The sequence below is a fragment of the Sycon ciliatum genome, chromosome 6 (genome assembly GCF_964019385.1).
Source record: "Sycon ciliatum chromosome 6, ocSycCili1.1, whole genome shotgun sequence".
NCBI classification, from domain to species: domain Eukaryota; kingdom Metazoa; phylum Porifera; class Calcarea; order Leucosolenida; family Sycettidae; genus Sycon; species Sycon ciliatum.
This window is the reverse complement of record NC_088648.1, coordinates 7,784,345-7,799,395: the sequence shown is the minus strand read 5'-3', so window position 1 is coordinate 7,799,395 and position 15,051 is coordinate 7,784,345. Positions and strand designations below refer to the sequence as shown.

At 44.1% G+C, this 15,051-nt stretch overlaps 2 protein-coding genes across 2 annotated transcripts in view; both read right to left on the bottom strand.

Moving 5' to 3' along the window:
- Window positions 1-4,110, bottom strand: part of LOC135820003 (uncharacterized) — an 11,335-nt gene extending 7,225 nt beyond the window's left edge. The window contains exons 1-4 of the mRNA XM_065333303.1: window positions 4,049-4,110; window positions 2,210-2,407; window positions 1,044-1,269; window positions 349-665 (exon numbers count right to left, since the gene is read on the bottom strand). Coding sequence (XP_065189375.1) covers window positions 349-665; window positions 1,044-1,164 — 438 coding nt within the window. The 5' untranslated portion in view covers window positions 1,165-1,269; window positions 2,210-2,407; window positions 4,049-4,110. The remainder of the gene's footprint in view (window positions 1-348; window positions 666-1,043; window positions 1,270-2,209; window positions 2,408-4,048) is intronic.
- A 1,018-nt stretch (window positions 4,111-5,128) lies between these two features.
- LOC135819266 (uncharacterized) overlaps window positions 5,129-15,051 on the bottom strand; it is a 31,450-nt gene continuing 21,527 nt past the window's right edge. Inside the window, exons 5-11 of the mRNA XM_065332441.1 lie at window positions 13,535-13,636; window positions 13,060-13,161; window positions 9,805-9,903; window positions 9,133-9,207; window positions 7,297-7,494; window positions 6,131-6,356; window positions 5,129-5,752 (exon numbers count right to left, since the gene is read on the bottom strand). Of these exons, the coding sequence (XP_065188513.1) occupies window positions 5,199-5,752; window positions 6,131-6,356; window positions 7,297-7,494; window positions 9,133-9,207; window positions 9,805-9,903; window positions 13,060-13,161; window positions 13,535-13,636 (1,356 nt within the window). The 3' untranslated portion in view covers window positions 5,129-5,198. The remainder of the gene's footprint in view (window positions 5,753-6,130; window positions 6,357-7,296; window positions 7,495-9,132; window positions 9,208-9,804; window positions 9,904-13,059; window positions 13,162-13,534; window positions 13,637-15,051) is intronic.

Genomic DNA, 15,051 nt, shown 5'->3' with positions numbered 1-15,051 from the left:
ATGTGCATGACTGATGCACCAATGTACTGTGTGAGAGTTGGTCAGCAATTTCCACACAAACACACATCTTGCAGGTCGCATGCTTCACATTTCGGCAGGACAGCGCAAATTTTAATAGAAGTATAAGACCAATATGATGTTGCGCCTTTTCCTATCAACATCAGTGTATTGACAGGGCAATATAGGCCTACTGAGTGGTGATATTTTCATTTTGCATTGTACCATAAAACAATTAAATGCATAGCGGTTCTGTAAAGCGCATCCTTGTGGGGGGCTACTCGACCAGCTACTCGACCAACACTCAAGACAGAGATAGGTTATCAAATTCGGCCAAAGAAGAAATCTTACCGCCAACACTCGATGGACCAAGTGCATGAAATCTCTCCTTAGATCATTCATGCTGTAACTGTTGGACTTTCTAGCGTCCACTACTCTCACAAAGCAGAGATCCAAGTGCTGAGAGAATGCTTTCATTCCCCTCCTTATGGCCTTCTCCACTTCAGTGCACTCTTCAGGTGTTAGCTTATCAGCTCGTGTGGCAATCGCAATGACATCAATTCTCTGCGCCTGTTGCAGTTCTTCCTGGTGTTGTTGCTGCTGCTGCTGCGTCTGCTGCTGGCGGTGCTGGTGGTGCTGCTGGTCTTGTTGCTCAGTCTGTAGAGGGCCTGATAATTCACGAAGACAAAGTGACACAATTGCCAATAACAAGGAATACCAGTCCATGATTACGCAGCTAATCAATCCCGGACAGCATAGAATTCCCATTTTCCGCTTGTATACCAAATGGAGTAGGTGGCATGTCTCTCCATCCCAAGATCATGTAACTGTATAACTAGTTTGAGTGATATGGGAACCAGGGCAGGCTGGTGATCAACTGTTGCTCGTTTTCTGCAGAGAAAAGTTATGATTGAACAGGAAACTGGAACGGTTTGTGCCTTTCGTTTTAACTTTGTGATTGCAGGTTGGGATTTAGTTGCAGTGTTCAACATTGCGAGAAGGGATCATGTGACATGCAAGAAAATCATTCATTGCTAATCACTTACCATCATCAGGTGCAGACAGGCGACAAACAATATTGGCTGCGGTTGCACTGACAGTCTGTGTGATCTCATCAACCACCTCTGTGCCGTCCACCACTATTGCGGCAACAGATGGTGCTGTCATGGCAACCGTGAATATGTCATGCGACTCGGTGTAATGCTCTTGGCCAGCAAAGTCGCGAAAATGCACCTTCACCTGCGATTGGTTGTAAATGGTTTCTTCAATTCCCTATATGGAACAGATAAAAAATCAAAATTAATGTGCCCTGAGAAAGAGAACAGTGTATGAATCATACTTAGCTCACTGCAACCACACTGTTCTACAGCAACAGAATACTGTACTCCCGCGATTAGTGCCCCCTAGTGCCCCTGGGGCACTAGGGGGCACTATCTTTCAATACTGGCACATTACGTTACCCATGATAAAGGCTTTTTTTGTTTTTTGCCTTCTTTGCTTTTATTAAAAGCAAAGAAGGCAAAAAACAAAAACAGAGCCTAATGTTCACTCTAAACTATCACGACTCCCCAGAAATGGCAACAAGAATTGTGATTTTGATCCTGAAACCACCAGTAAGGTGACATGGACAAGAAAGTTAGCAAAAGAAAACCAAACTTGGCCGCTATTCGAGAGAGGGCTCTAATCGCGCCAGTACGGTAGTTCTGGTAGTAATACTATGTGTATATAACATACTTACATAGCAATATAATCAGTTATTGATAGAAAATTAGAAAGAGAACCAATCGACAACCAATAATCAAAGTACCTTCAGTCATTTATATCGCATACCACGATGACTTTATCAGTTATATTTCCACAATTGTCTGGGTTGTAATTTGTAGATTGCTAATGCAATCTTCATTTGGTCCGTCATTTCTTAGTACTGGTAGATTTGTCTTGTGACCAGATAAGACCACACAACACTTGCAGACACCAGCATGAACATTTCACCAGTCACTCTTCCCAGCTCTGTTTACCTCTCTTTCTCCTTGTTATTGGCTTAGCGTTTTTGATAGGGTTCATAACACCTACATTCTGCACTTCCCCGTTCATGTTGATTTGTGCTTATTTGGAATGAAACAAAACTTGTCACTCACATTTGGACTAATAATACATTCATCCAAATTACAACCTGCAGCACTTTGTGCATTCTACATTGCTTTCAATTCACCTTTGTTCGGGATGCTAAATCTTTTGCCTTCAGGTCCGGTTGATTCTCCTTGCGTAGCCGTTTATTGAAGAAACCTTCTGCTGTGAAGGATGCAATGAAGGTAGATTTTCCTGAACCTTCTGCCCCACACACATTGGCAATCAGTTCAGTAGGATCAGTGTAACCCTCAATACCAAACTCTGCATAGATCAAGCTGGTCTGGAGCATACATATGCAGCACACAACAACAATACCCAAAGTATGTAAGTTGAACACTGTCATGAACTGCAGTGTCGCTCTGTGAAATTCAACCAAAATGCCAAAGCCGGCGCCCTCGATCAGTTCCGATTACAGTATTGTCCATATTTACGTCCCGAGCGCTAAGCGCCGGGCAAGTTGAGATTGCCAAATATGGACACGGGTCGAATTTCACAGAGCGCAACTGTAGATATTACAGTATTTCTACATAGCTGGGCATGCATGTACACTAGACACTAGACACTAGACACTAGACACTAGACACTAGACACTAGCTTACATCTGACACTAGACACTAGCTTACATCTGACAGTAGACTAGTTGCTGTCAGGTTGTTCAATGTAACCAGTACTACAACCCAAGTATGAGGACAATTGATGTATGAGTGCATAGTGCACGGGCTCAAGGAGCAGTACACTAGTATAGTGTGAATCATCATAATCACACACAACTCATCACAGTCTGTCCAGGAATTCAATGAGATTTTAGAGGAGAGTTTCTCACATTAGCTATCCACATCCTGTGTCGGTGCCCGCAGCAGAAATGAATGATCACTAATCTGACTGCTCTGCTTGCTACAACACCGAGAGCACTAGAAGAGAAATATGTCTCCAGTTTTGTATTCTACCAAATGGTGACATTCGACACTCATTTCACCTCATTATGTCTTGTCATTGTGTACTGACTCTGTCGTCCCTTGCGATCCTGATCTACTCTTCCCCGTGACCTCTGTTGTTACTCTTGGATTATCTGCTCTTAGCCAGAACATTTGAATAGCCAATTTCAGTGCCTACCGTTGCTGGTGATCGTGAGCAATCAGATCCAACCAGGTATCCCATTGCTGTGACAATACAATTATAGGGTTATCCCTGAGTGAGTTGCGGGTTCTATCAATACATGGCTGTCAATTGTTGCCTTGAGACTCGAATGACGATCAACAGAGACATTGATAGTAATCTTGCCAGCTCTCTGTCGATCAGTCACTTCATTATTGCAATGTCTTTGAGTGAATTCATCAAGAAATGTAGAAAGACCTCTCCCATTCTTTTTCTCTCTCTCACCCTCACTCGCATTACCTCTTCACTGCTTTTCATTCTTTCACTGCTTTTCGTTCCTTCTCTCTCATCCTCCCTCTCGTTCCCTACTCGAATTGTGCGTGTTGATGTAACGCAATCTTGGGCTTCTCCTGTTCTCTCCTGTCTCCAATAAGGATCAATGCTACTCCAATTCACCCCCCCCCCCCCCCCACCACCACACTTACCCTACCCACCACCCCAACTCCACCTTTAGCATGTGAGATGTAACTATTACTTGTTATCATGCTGTTTGCACTGAACGTCTCCTCATTGGACTTCCCTAACCTGAGCTTTCCACCTTGGAACGTTATTGGCTTTTCGCTTTGGAGATATGTTGGACCTAGGTGTCAGAGTGTTGAATGCCTCAGAATCTTGTCAGTCTTGTGCATTGTCACAGCTTCTAACTGTATTTCTATTTGATCTGGTTACATCGGTGGGTCATTACTCCCAACTCGTACCAATTATTCATTCCTGTCATCCACAAGCAAAGGGTTAGTAATCCTATAATTTTAACGACATGTTTCACCTTAATCAAGTCCAATGATTGCGTATTTCCGCGGGTTTGAACTATCCTTCTGGCTTCCTCCACAATCTCCTTTGCCTGGATTGGAAACATAGAACCAATATTGGTATAGCGATACACTCTTCAGTGTCATCAATTTCACTGGTCACAATAACTATCACATATCCAAAATACCACAGAAAAACACACCCGCCATTTTACTTCTTACACCGTATATAGCACAGGTGCACAGTAAGAAATGATAGAACATTCTGTCACTGCTCAATACTTAACATCATGCTCAAAAGAAGTTGACTAAAGTGAAGGGTAAACAGAGATGCACTATACGCGATGATGCCACTCAACACACCTTGAAGTAGACAGTGACGAAATAGACTAGAGAAAAGAAGATTGTGTCTGAAAAGCACCACTTTTAAAATTAGTCCTCTCCAGGCCAAATCATCACCAGGGATACAAACTTACAAAGACACTCCATTTTCAGCGCGGCAAACATCACGTGAACACCAGATTGCAGCGTGAGTCAGTGTCGCTCATGGAGGTGCTGAACATTGTTGACCCCAGTGCGAGCTTGCGAATTCGTTGGTTTGGAAGCAACAATGTTGTGAGTCGCCAACGGTCCTCAGCGTTTTTTCAGCACCTCCATGCTTTCCGCGCTGGAAATGGAGTGTCTCTGTAAATTTGTATCCCTGGTGATGATTTGGCCTGGAGAGGACTATATAAGTGGTGCTTTTCAGGCACAATCTTCCTCAGCCTACTCAAGCTCAACTGATGAGGGTTATATTCCCCGACACACTGTGTATTGAGCAGGGAGTGGTGCTTTCTTGCAGGTTTTCCGAGTGGACGGTTCGATAGACTTCTTGTGTACCCTGGATGGCAGTCGTGAGTCAGTCAAGTGAGAATTCAAGTCGGCAGGGAAAGCACTAGCTGCCAAGTATGCAGCAACACACAATTCCCCAAGTATCGCCGAAGTCGCACCAGCCTCTTCTTTACACTCACAATATCAATTAGTACTAACTGACTTTGCACACCCCGTCACTCTAGTATGTGCATGACTGATGCACCAATGTACTGTGTGAGAGTTGGTCAGCAATTTCCACACAAACACACATCTTGCAGGTCGCATGCTTCACATTTCGGCAGGACAGCGCAAATTTTAATAGAAGTATAAGACCAATATGATGTTGCGCCTTTTCCCATCAACATCAGTGTATTGACAGGGCAATATAGGCCTACTGAGTGGTGATATTTTCATTTTGCATTGTACCATAAAACAATTAAATGCATAGCGGTTCTGTAAAGCGCATCCTTGTGGGGGGCTACTCGACCAGCTACTCGACCAACACCCAAGACAGAGAAAGGTTATCAAATTCGGCCAAAGAAGAAATCTTACCGCCAACACTCGATGGACCAAGTGCATGAAATCTCTCCTTAGATCATTCATGCTGTAACTGTTGGACTTTCTAGCGTCCACTACTCTCACAAAGCAGAGATCCAAGTGCTGAGAGAATGCTTTCATTCCCCTCCTTATGGCCTTCTCCACTTCAGTGCACTCTTCAGGTGTTAGCTTATCAGCTCGTGTGGCAATCGCAATGACATCAATTCTCTGCGCCTGTTGCAGTTCTTCCTGGTGTTGTTGCTGCTGCTGCTGCGTCTGCTGCTGGCGGTGCTGGTGGTGCTGCTGGTCTTGTTGCTCAGTCTGTAGAGGGCCTGATAATTCACGAAGACAAAGTGACACAATTGCCAATAACAAGGAATACCAGTCCATGATTACGCAGCTAATCAATCCCGGACAGCATAGAATTCCCATTTTCCGCTTGTATACCAAATGGAGTAGGTGGCATGTCTCTCCATCCCAAGATCATGTAACTGTATAACTAGTTTGAGTGATATGGGAACCAGGGCAGGCTGGTGATCAACTGTTGCTCGTTTTCTGCAGAGAAAAGTTATGATTGAACAGGAAACTGGAACGGTTTGTGCCTTTCGTTTTAACTTTGTGATTGCAGGTTGGGATTTAGTTGCAGTGTTCAACATTGCGAGAAGGGATCATGTGACATGCAAGAAAATCATTCATTGCTAATCACTTACCATCATCAGGTGCAGACAGGCGACAAACAATATTGGCTGCGGTTGCACTGACAGTCTGTGTGATCTCATCAACCACCTCTGTGCCGTCCACCACTATTGCGGCAACAGATGGTGCTGTCATGGCAACCGTGAATATGTCATGCGACTCGGTGTAATGCTCTTGGCCAGCAAAGTCGCGAAAATGCACCTTCACCTGCGATTGGTTGTAAATGGTTTCTTCAATTCCCTATATGGAACAGATAAAAAATCAAAATTAATGTGCCCTGAGAAAGAGAACAGTGTATGAATCATACTTAGCTCACTGCAACCACACTGTTCTACAGCAACAGAATACTGTACTCCCGCGATTAGTGCCCCCTAGTGCCCCTGGGGCACTAGGGGGCACTATCTTTCAATACTGGCACATTACGTTACCCATGATAAAGGCTTTTTTTGTTTTTTGCCTTCTTTGCTTTTATTAAAAGCAAAGAAGGCAAAAAACAAAAACAGAGCCTAATGTTCACTCTAAACTATCACGACTCCCCAGAAATGGCAACAAGAATTGTGATTTTGATCCTGAAACCACCAGTAAGGTGACATGGACAAGAAAGTTAGCAAAAGAAAACCAAACTTGGCCGCTATTCGAGAGAGGGCTCTAATCGCGCCAGTACGGTAGTTCTGGTAGTAATACTATGTGTATATAACATACTTACATAGCAATATAATCAGTTATTGATAGAAAATTAGAAAGAGAACCAATCGACAACCAATAATCAAAGTACCTTCAGTCATTTATATCGCATACCACGATGACTTTATCAGTTATATTTCCACAATTGTCTGGGTTGTAATTTGTAGATTGCTAATGCAATCTTCATTTGGTCTGTCATTTCTTAGTACTGGTAGATTTGTCTTGTGACCAGATAAGACCACACAACACTTGCAGACACCAGCATGAACATTTCACCAGTCACTCTTCCCAGCTCTGTTTACCTCTCTTTCTCCTTGTTATTGGCTTAGCGTTTTTGATAGGGTTCATAACACCTACATTCTGCACTTCCCCGTTCATGTTGATTTGTGCTTATTTGGAATGAAACAAAACTTGTCACTCACATTTGGACTAATAATACATTCATCCAAATTACAACCTGCAGCACTTTGTGCATTCTACATTGCTTTCAATTCACCTTTGTTCGGGATGCTAAATCTTTTGCCTTCAGGTCCGGTTGATTCTCCTTGCGTAGCCGTTTATTGAAGAAACCTTCTGCTGTGAAGGATGCAATGAAGGTAGATTTTCCTGAACCTTCTGCCCCACACACATTGGCAATCAGTTCAGTAGGATCAGTGTAACCCTCAATACCAAACTCTGCATAGATCAAGCTGGTCTGGAGCATACATATGCAGCACACAACAACAATACCCAAAGTATGTAAGTTGAACACTGTCATGAACTGCAGTGTCGCTCTGTGAAATTCAACCAAAATGCCAAAGCCGGCGCCCTCGATCAGTTCCGATTACAGTATTGTCCATATTTACGTCCCGAGCGCTAAGCGCCGGGCAAGTTGAGATTGCCAAATATGGACACGGGTCGAATTTCACAGAGCGCAACTGTAGATATTACAGTATTTCTACATAGCTGGGCATGCATGTACACTAGACACTAGACACTAGACACTAGACACTAGACACTAGACACTAGCTTACATCTGACACTAGACACTAGCTTACATCTGACAGTAGACTAGTTGCTGTCAGGTTGTTCAATGTAACCAGTACTACAACCCAAGTATGAGGACAATTGATGTATGAGTGCATAGTGCACGGGCTCAAGGAGCAGTACACTAGTATAGTGTGAATCATCATAATCACACACAACTCATCACAGTCTGTCCAGGAATTCAATGAGATTTTAGAGGAGAGTTTCTCACATTAGCTATCCACATCCTGTGTCGGTGCCCGCAGCAGAAATGAATGATCACTAATCTGACTGCTCTGCTTGCTACAACACCGAGAGCACTAGAAGAGAAATATGTCTCCAGTTTTGTATTCTACCAAATGGTGACATTCGACACTCATTTCACCTCATTATGTCTTGTCATTGTGTACTGACTCTGTCGTCCCTTGCGATCCTGATCTACTCTTCCCCGTGACCTCTGTTGTTACTCTTGGATTATCTGCTCTTAGCCAGAACATTTGAATAGCCAATTTCAGTGCCTACCGTTGCTGGTGATCGTGAGCAATCAGATCCAACCAGGTATCCCATTGCTGTGACAATACAATTATAGGGTTATCCCTGAGTGAGTTGCGGGTTCTATCAATACATGGCTGTCAATTGTTGCCTTGAGACTCGAATGACGATCAACAGAGACATTGATAGTAATCTTGCCAGCTCTCTGTCGATCAGTCACTTCATTATTGCAATGTCTTTGAGTGAATTCATCAAGAAATGTAGAAAGACCTCTCCCATTCTTTTTCTCTCTCTCACCCTCACTCGCATTACCTCTTCACTGCTTTTCATTCTTTCACTGCTTTTCGTTCCTTCTCTCTCATCCTCCCTCTCGTTCCCTACTCGAATTGTGCGTGTTGATGTAACGCAATCTTGGGCTTCTCCTGTTCTCTCCTGTCTCCAATAAGGATCAATGCTACTCCAATTCACCCCCCCCCCCCCACCACCACACTTACCCTACCCACCACCCCAACTCCACCTTTAGCATGTGAGATGTAACTATTACTTGTTATCATGCTGTTTGCACTGAACGTCTCCTCATTGGACTTCCCTAACCTGAGCTTTCCACCTTGGAACGTTATTGGCTTTTCGCTTTGGAGATATGTTGGACCTAGGTGTCAGAGTGTTGAATGCCTCAGAATCTTGTCAGTCTTGTGCATTGTCACAGCTTCTAACTGTATTTCTATTTGATCTGGTTACATCGGTGGGTCATTACTCCCAACTCGTACCAATTATTCATTCCTGTCATCCACAAGCAAAGGGTTAGTAATCCTATAATTTTAACGACATGTTTCACCTTAATCAAGTCCAATGATTGCGTATTTCCGCGGGTTTGAACTATCCTTCTGGCTTCCTCCACAATCTCCTTTGCCTGGATTGGAAACATAGAACCAATATTGGTATAGCGATACACTCTTCAGTGTCATCAATTTCACTGGTCACAATAACTATCACATATCCAAAATACCACAGAAAAACACACCCGCCATTTTACTTCTTACACCGTATATAGCACAGGTGCACAGTAAGAAATGATAGAACATTCTGTCACTGCTCAATACTTAACATCATGCTCAAAAGAAGTTGACTAAAGTGAAGGGTAAACAGAGATGCACTATACGCGATGATGCCACTCAACACACCTTGAAGTAGACAGTGACGAAATAGACTAGAGAAAAACGCATGCTAATCTTTTCTAACGCATTTTATCTGCAGAAAGTACTCTTTCATCATATTCCAACCGGCTTCCATAGAGATCGTCCATGTTATCCAACCTTATATAAAGCTACCTGTTTGAGGAACAAAAATCATATCAAACTGATAAGAACTTGTGCAGGTGAGGGAGGGGGGGGGGGGGGGGGGGTGGAGAGTAGTTCCAGAGCAAAGGTTTTCACAGTAACCGAGCATGTTTTCATAGACAAAACTGGTAGACCTATTCATCACACAACCTATTTTTTTCAACTCTTACCTCATCATATGCTAGCTTGGTCCAGGTGACTTCCAACAAGTAGGGTACACAACCTGCTTCCCCCCTGTACGCTGCTTCACCAAGAGGAGTTCTCCCATCCTAAACACAGCCATAGCAGCAACAACCAAACGGATATGTTGATGTCACGAGTGCCTGTACTCTACTGGAATTGATGACAATTGCCATATCGTGGAATGGATGGATCCTGTGCGGTCAACATCAAGCAACCCTTTCCCATATCTCTGAAAGCAATGTTGCCATCTATGACCAGAACGATCCACAATAATTGTACTGTATTCTCGTGCTCTACAGTTATGTAAAAAGGCGACGTGGAGACAATAATCTTAATAATGCAATGAATAAAACTATATGCGCACTCATATCACAACCATAGCGACGAAAAAGGTATTCCAGAACATTTTCTTGTCACAATTATCAATGGAATTCGTGACGAAAGACAATGATGAAACTACAATAGGATTTATACACTTGGAGTGAAAAAACACGAGGATACACAAATTCGACGGGTTCGCGTACCGGGCAGGTCAAGAACAAGGAGTCGTACAACTCCCTGGTCAAGAACCACCTTTCAACTTCCGTGGGATGCCACCACCCCATGATCAGGCATCAGATGTGGCTCCTAAACGGTGGGGGAGGATAGATCAGATCCACCAACCATAGGCCAAAGGCCTAAATCCCATTTGCCACATCCATGTTTTACTTATGCCACGCCACGAGTTCCCAATTAACTGTGGGTCGCAGCATGGTTGGAAAAATCCTTCCGCTTCCAAGCAGGGCTTGAACCTGGTACCCCTCGTTTCTCAATCATGGTCTTTGACCAACTCACTGTGCCGATACAAGAATAGTAAGAAAAATTGCACAAACTTCGGAAAAATTTGCACTGGTAATAAAAACTATATAGGTGAGAAATGATAGGAAATTCAGCAAGTGCAGTGTGGCAATGTACAGGCATGTTCAAGTGCATGTGAGTGTGAATGTAATGGAGGAGTGTGAGTGCGGTGATATTTTCTTTTTCTTTACAAAGATTTGGGTCACGAATGCGAACGTCCTGGAATACTTTATTCGTCGCTATGGTTGTGATATGAGTGCACATCAAGTTTTATTCTCTACAGTTATAATGTTCATTATTTTTTGCTGTGTTTTCTAACAGAAACCATTCTAACAGTATTTTGCAGATATACATGGGAGTCTTGTCACATAGAATAATTGCTGTCTGTATAAGAGCTGCAAGCCGCATGATGAACTGGAAGATTGCAACGGGAAACCATGCGAATCCTCCAGGTGCGCATGAAGCATGGAATCTGCCTGATTGCCGAATGGGTGGCCAGAGAGCAAAATGGACTCGCGAACTATTATTCGAAAATAGTTGACACAGATGACTGGCGGCTGAGCCCGGCTGTTTTTGAACAAATCGAGCGTTTGTGAGGTCCCCATACACTAGATTGCTTCACAAGTCTGAGGACGAAACAGATAAAGTATTTCTGTTCATGGTGGTGGAATCCGGGATGTGATGAGATCGATGCTTTTATGGTTGATAGGTCAACAGAAATTGTGTGGCTTACACCACCGTTCCACCTAATACCCAGGGTTTTGAGAATCTTAAAACTGTTCTGCAGCCATGGCACGTAATGCTACCCCATGAGGAAAGCACGTTTCTCGAAGGTACCTGCCCTCACAACTTGCTGGGGGAGGGGCAAGCATAAATTTTCAGAAATACTGGCTTTAAGACTGTGCATGAGGATTAACAGTTTCTGATTTGTGTACTGACACAATTGCGATGGCTGTGTGGCGCGAACACATGTGAGTTCACGGTGCGCGAGGCATTGTCCTATGTTGGTGTTCAGGGAACATCGTTGCCTGCAGGCAGAAGGCAGATGCCGCTGACAATGTCATTGCTCGCAAGGTGGGTGGATGCTGCTGGTGATGCCAATGACGAGGTCGTAGCCCGCAGGGCGGGAAGATGCTGCTGCTCATGCTGTTGCTGACCAACATGGTGGCTCAGAGTCCCCATTGGTAATGAGCGTGTAATTCTCTTCAAGTGATGCTGATAGCTGCTGTAGATGCTGAAGCCAATGCTAACGCTGAAGAACGTCGCTGACAGGCTCCTCACATTATGATCTTGTGTTCATGCCTAGAGCTGAGGGCGGTTCAAACGCAGCCAACCCAGGAACTCATGAACCTATCCAGGAAGATTCTAGAAGTCATGCTGGCGAGTAGGGCACTGGGAACGGTGACCAAGTATTCATCGACATTTCAGCGCTGGCAAGAGTGGGCTAGCAGACAAGGGATCCCGAGTATTCTTTTTCTTCTTGCTGTTGATGCTGTCCCCGCAGAAGAGAGGGTTGATTGTTGTTGATGTTGTGTGTGTGTGGGGGGTGGGGGCGGGGTGTGCGTGTGAGTGAGGTGTGTTAGGGGTGTGAGAATATATGGTGTGGCTGCACACAGGAGTGAGAAAGAGAGTAAAAAAGAACAGTCAAACTAGTCCTAAACTCAGATACCGCGCACAGCAGATCTCCGAGACGTTGGGCATCAACACATCGTTCAGCAACCGTCGAGGGCCAGGAACTACATCTTCCTGTTGCTCCAACCCAAAGAAAAAGAATTGGCGTCCGAACTCCAATTGAAGTCCTACATTTTCACTCCTGCCAGCACCCTTGCGGCATGACCCGGTTTCAGAAGTAAAACCACTTCGAAGTGAGCGACATCTTCTGGATGAAGAGTTTACCAACAAATTGCTCCGGGTACGTAACTTGAACAATGCACTGCGGCTGTTGACGACGGTCCAGCCGCCGTCAGCATAGTGACAGAAACATTTTGACATTAAAATCTCTAAACTTAAATTTGTCAGTGTCAAAAACGTTACGTTTGGCAAATAAAACCACCATGCAACAAATCCGACTCGATCGAGTCTACTCGAAACAAAGGACCGAAATGTCTAGCCGGCCTGAGCATAACCTTGAGCAGGAAGAAAGAGCCCTGGCTTTGGCACAACTTGAAGTGCGAGCACGTACATATATATCCACATGCGTATGATGTACATATGCATGAGTGCATACAACAAAGAAGTATCGGTCTGTGCTCAAAACAGAGGTCGGTTGGGTTACACGAAACTAAGGACTTTTTCGATGTGGGCTGATGTAGGGAATCTAGATTCTAGTCAGTCATTGGCCAAAGTTGCACACTCTTGTGTTATACACCCATAATAACTACAGTGGCAGAGAATATTTGACTCACTTTGTTGTTCACGGAAACTGTGTAGGGTTGGTGATCTAGTAGATACTTGACGACTTCCAGACGTCCATATATAGCAGCGCGATGAACAGGAAGGTTACCGTACTGTGTGCAGGCAAAGACAAGATCATACCTCAATATATGTATTATCTACCTGCAGTCTGTATCTTACATACCAGTATGATGTACAATCTACTGTTAGTCAAGGAATCCTAATATAGACTACTCTGATTGATCAGCTGGAAATGTTCCTCCTACAAGTAGCTACTACCAGAAAATCTAATGCAACACAATAGCGCCTCGCTATGAATGACGGTGTCTTCGAAACACAAACACAAACACTTACATAATAGTTATACAATGGAAAAGTGACCTGCATGATATAGGGAATGCACCATGTAGTCAGTCATTTGCCAAATGTCACACTCTTGGAGTGTGCAATTAGGACCAATACAGTGACAGAGACTGCTCGACTCACTTTGTTCTTTACGGAGACCGTGTCGGGTTGGAGATCTACTAGATACTTGACCACGTCCAGATGTCCTTTCCAAGCAGCGTAATGAACAGGAAGGTCACCGTTCTGTGTGCAGGCAAAGACAAGATCATACCTTCATATATGTATTATCTATCTGCAGTCTGTATCTTACACAATTATGATGTATAACCTACTGTGACTAAAGTTTTACATGTTATCTGTAGTTACCCAGCTCTAAGAATTATAAGCATGATTCTGATTAGTCATAACGTGTAAAAGTTAGCACAATAGTGACAGCTGTGGTACTTGTCGTGTCATGCTATGTATTATGCGTTTCTCTTGAGCACGTGTAACCCTTACATAACGTGTACACAAGTTACGTGTACCGCAACATGTACACGCCCGCGTAGTACCTCTTACAGCTGGGGTCTGCTGATGCCACATTTAAAAAAAGGTTTCTCTTTCATGTTGCCTGTGAATCAATAATACAATAGTATCCTAATTCCTAAAGAACCTGAATACTACATGGTGTCAGAAGTGCTAGAAGTTGCAGAATTACTACGATGTCAGGATATGGAACGTGCTTTATGCAGGTATCAGTGCCGGGTAGGGGAGTCACCAATAGTCACAGGTACTCTTGGAGCAAATAATCGGTGAGGTTGCTGTTGTTTCAGCCTTATATTCCCCCACCAATAGACATACCGTACTGGCAATATATGTTGCCGCGTAACGCGTAACGCAGGGGGGTGAGGCATAACGCGCGACCAGGCTAGTGCGACAAATTTTCGTTGAGTTCGTAACGCGCGTCCGGCGGGGTGCGGCGATCTTTTCATTGCAAAAAAGGCTGAAAACTGTGAAAGCACGTGTACCGCGTGGTGAAAAGTTCAAAACTGGACGCAGCAGGAAGTCCTGCAATAGCAAAAAAAGGACTGCGGCAATATAGAAACCTGTGTAACGGCTCCTGTGCGACTTTGCATGTAACGCCCTGCGTGCGGCAAACATGTGCCAATGTAACGCTTCATGGCCTCACTGCGGCAACATATATTGCCAGTACGGTACTAAAAAAGAATTCGGGTGGACACACCTATTCCCATAGCGCTGCACATCCCATCCGAACCAGTCCCGAATTCTTTTCACAGATGAAGCTGCAGGAAGCCTCAGTTTGTTTGTTTGTTTGTGCCATCGGCATGCCTGGCGCTATCCCGTACCTGTCCCGTACGTACCGTACCACGAAAGACAGCCGGCCACAATATTCAAATAGGGCTTTCATATGCAAGATCCGAACGTGAAGCAACTTGGAAGAATGAGTATGTATGCGAAGTGTATCGAGGGATGCATGATCGCGATAGTGCGGGTTCTAATCCTAGGTTATGTCTTGGGGAAAAAAAAGAGAAATGAACAATTCATAACATCCCTATCCATGTTTTGCCCAGGTCATCAAGGTGGTAGACGGTGTCGTATTACTTTCGAATGCAAAGAGAAAGGCTATTTCTTTCGCGCAGGGCCCCATGCTATCCTTT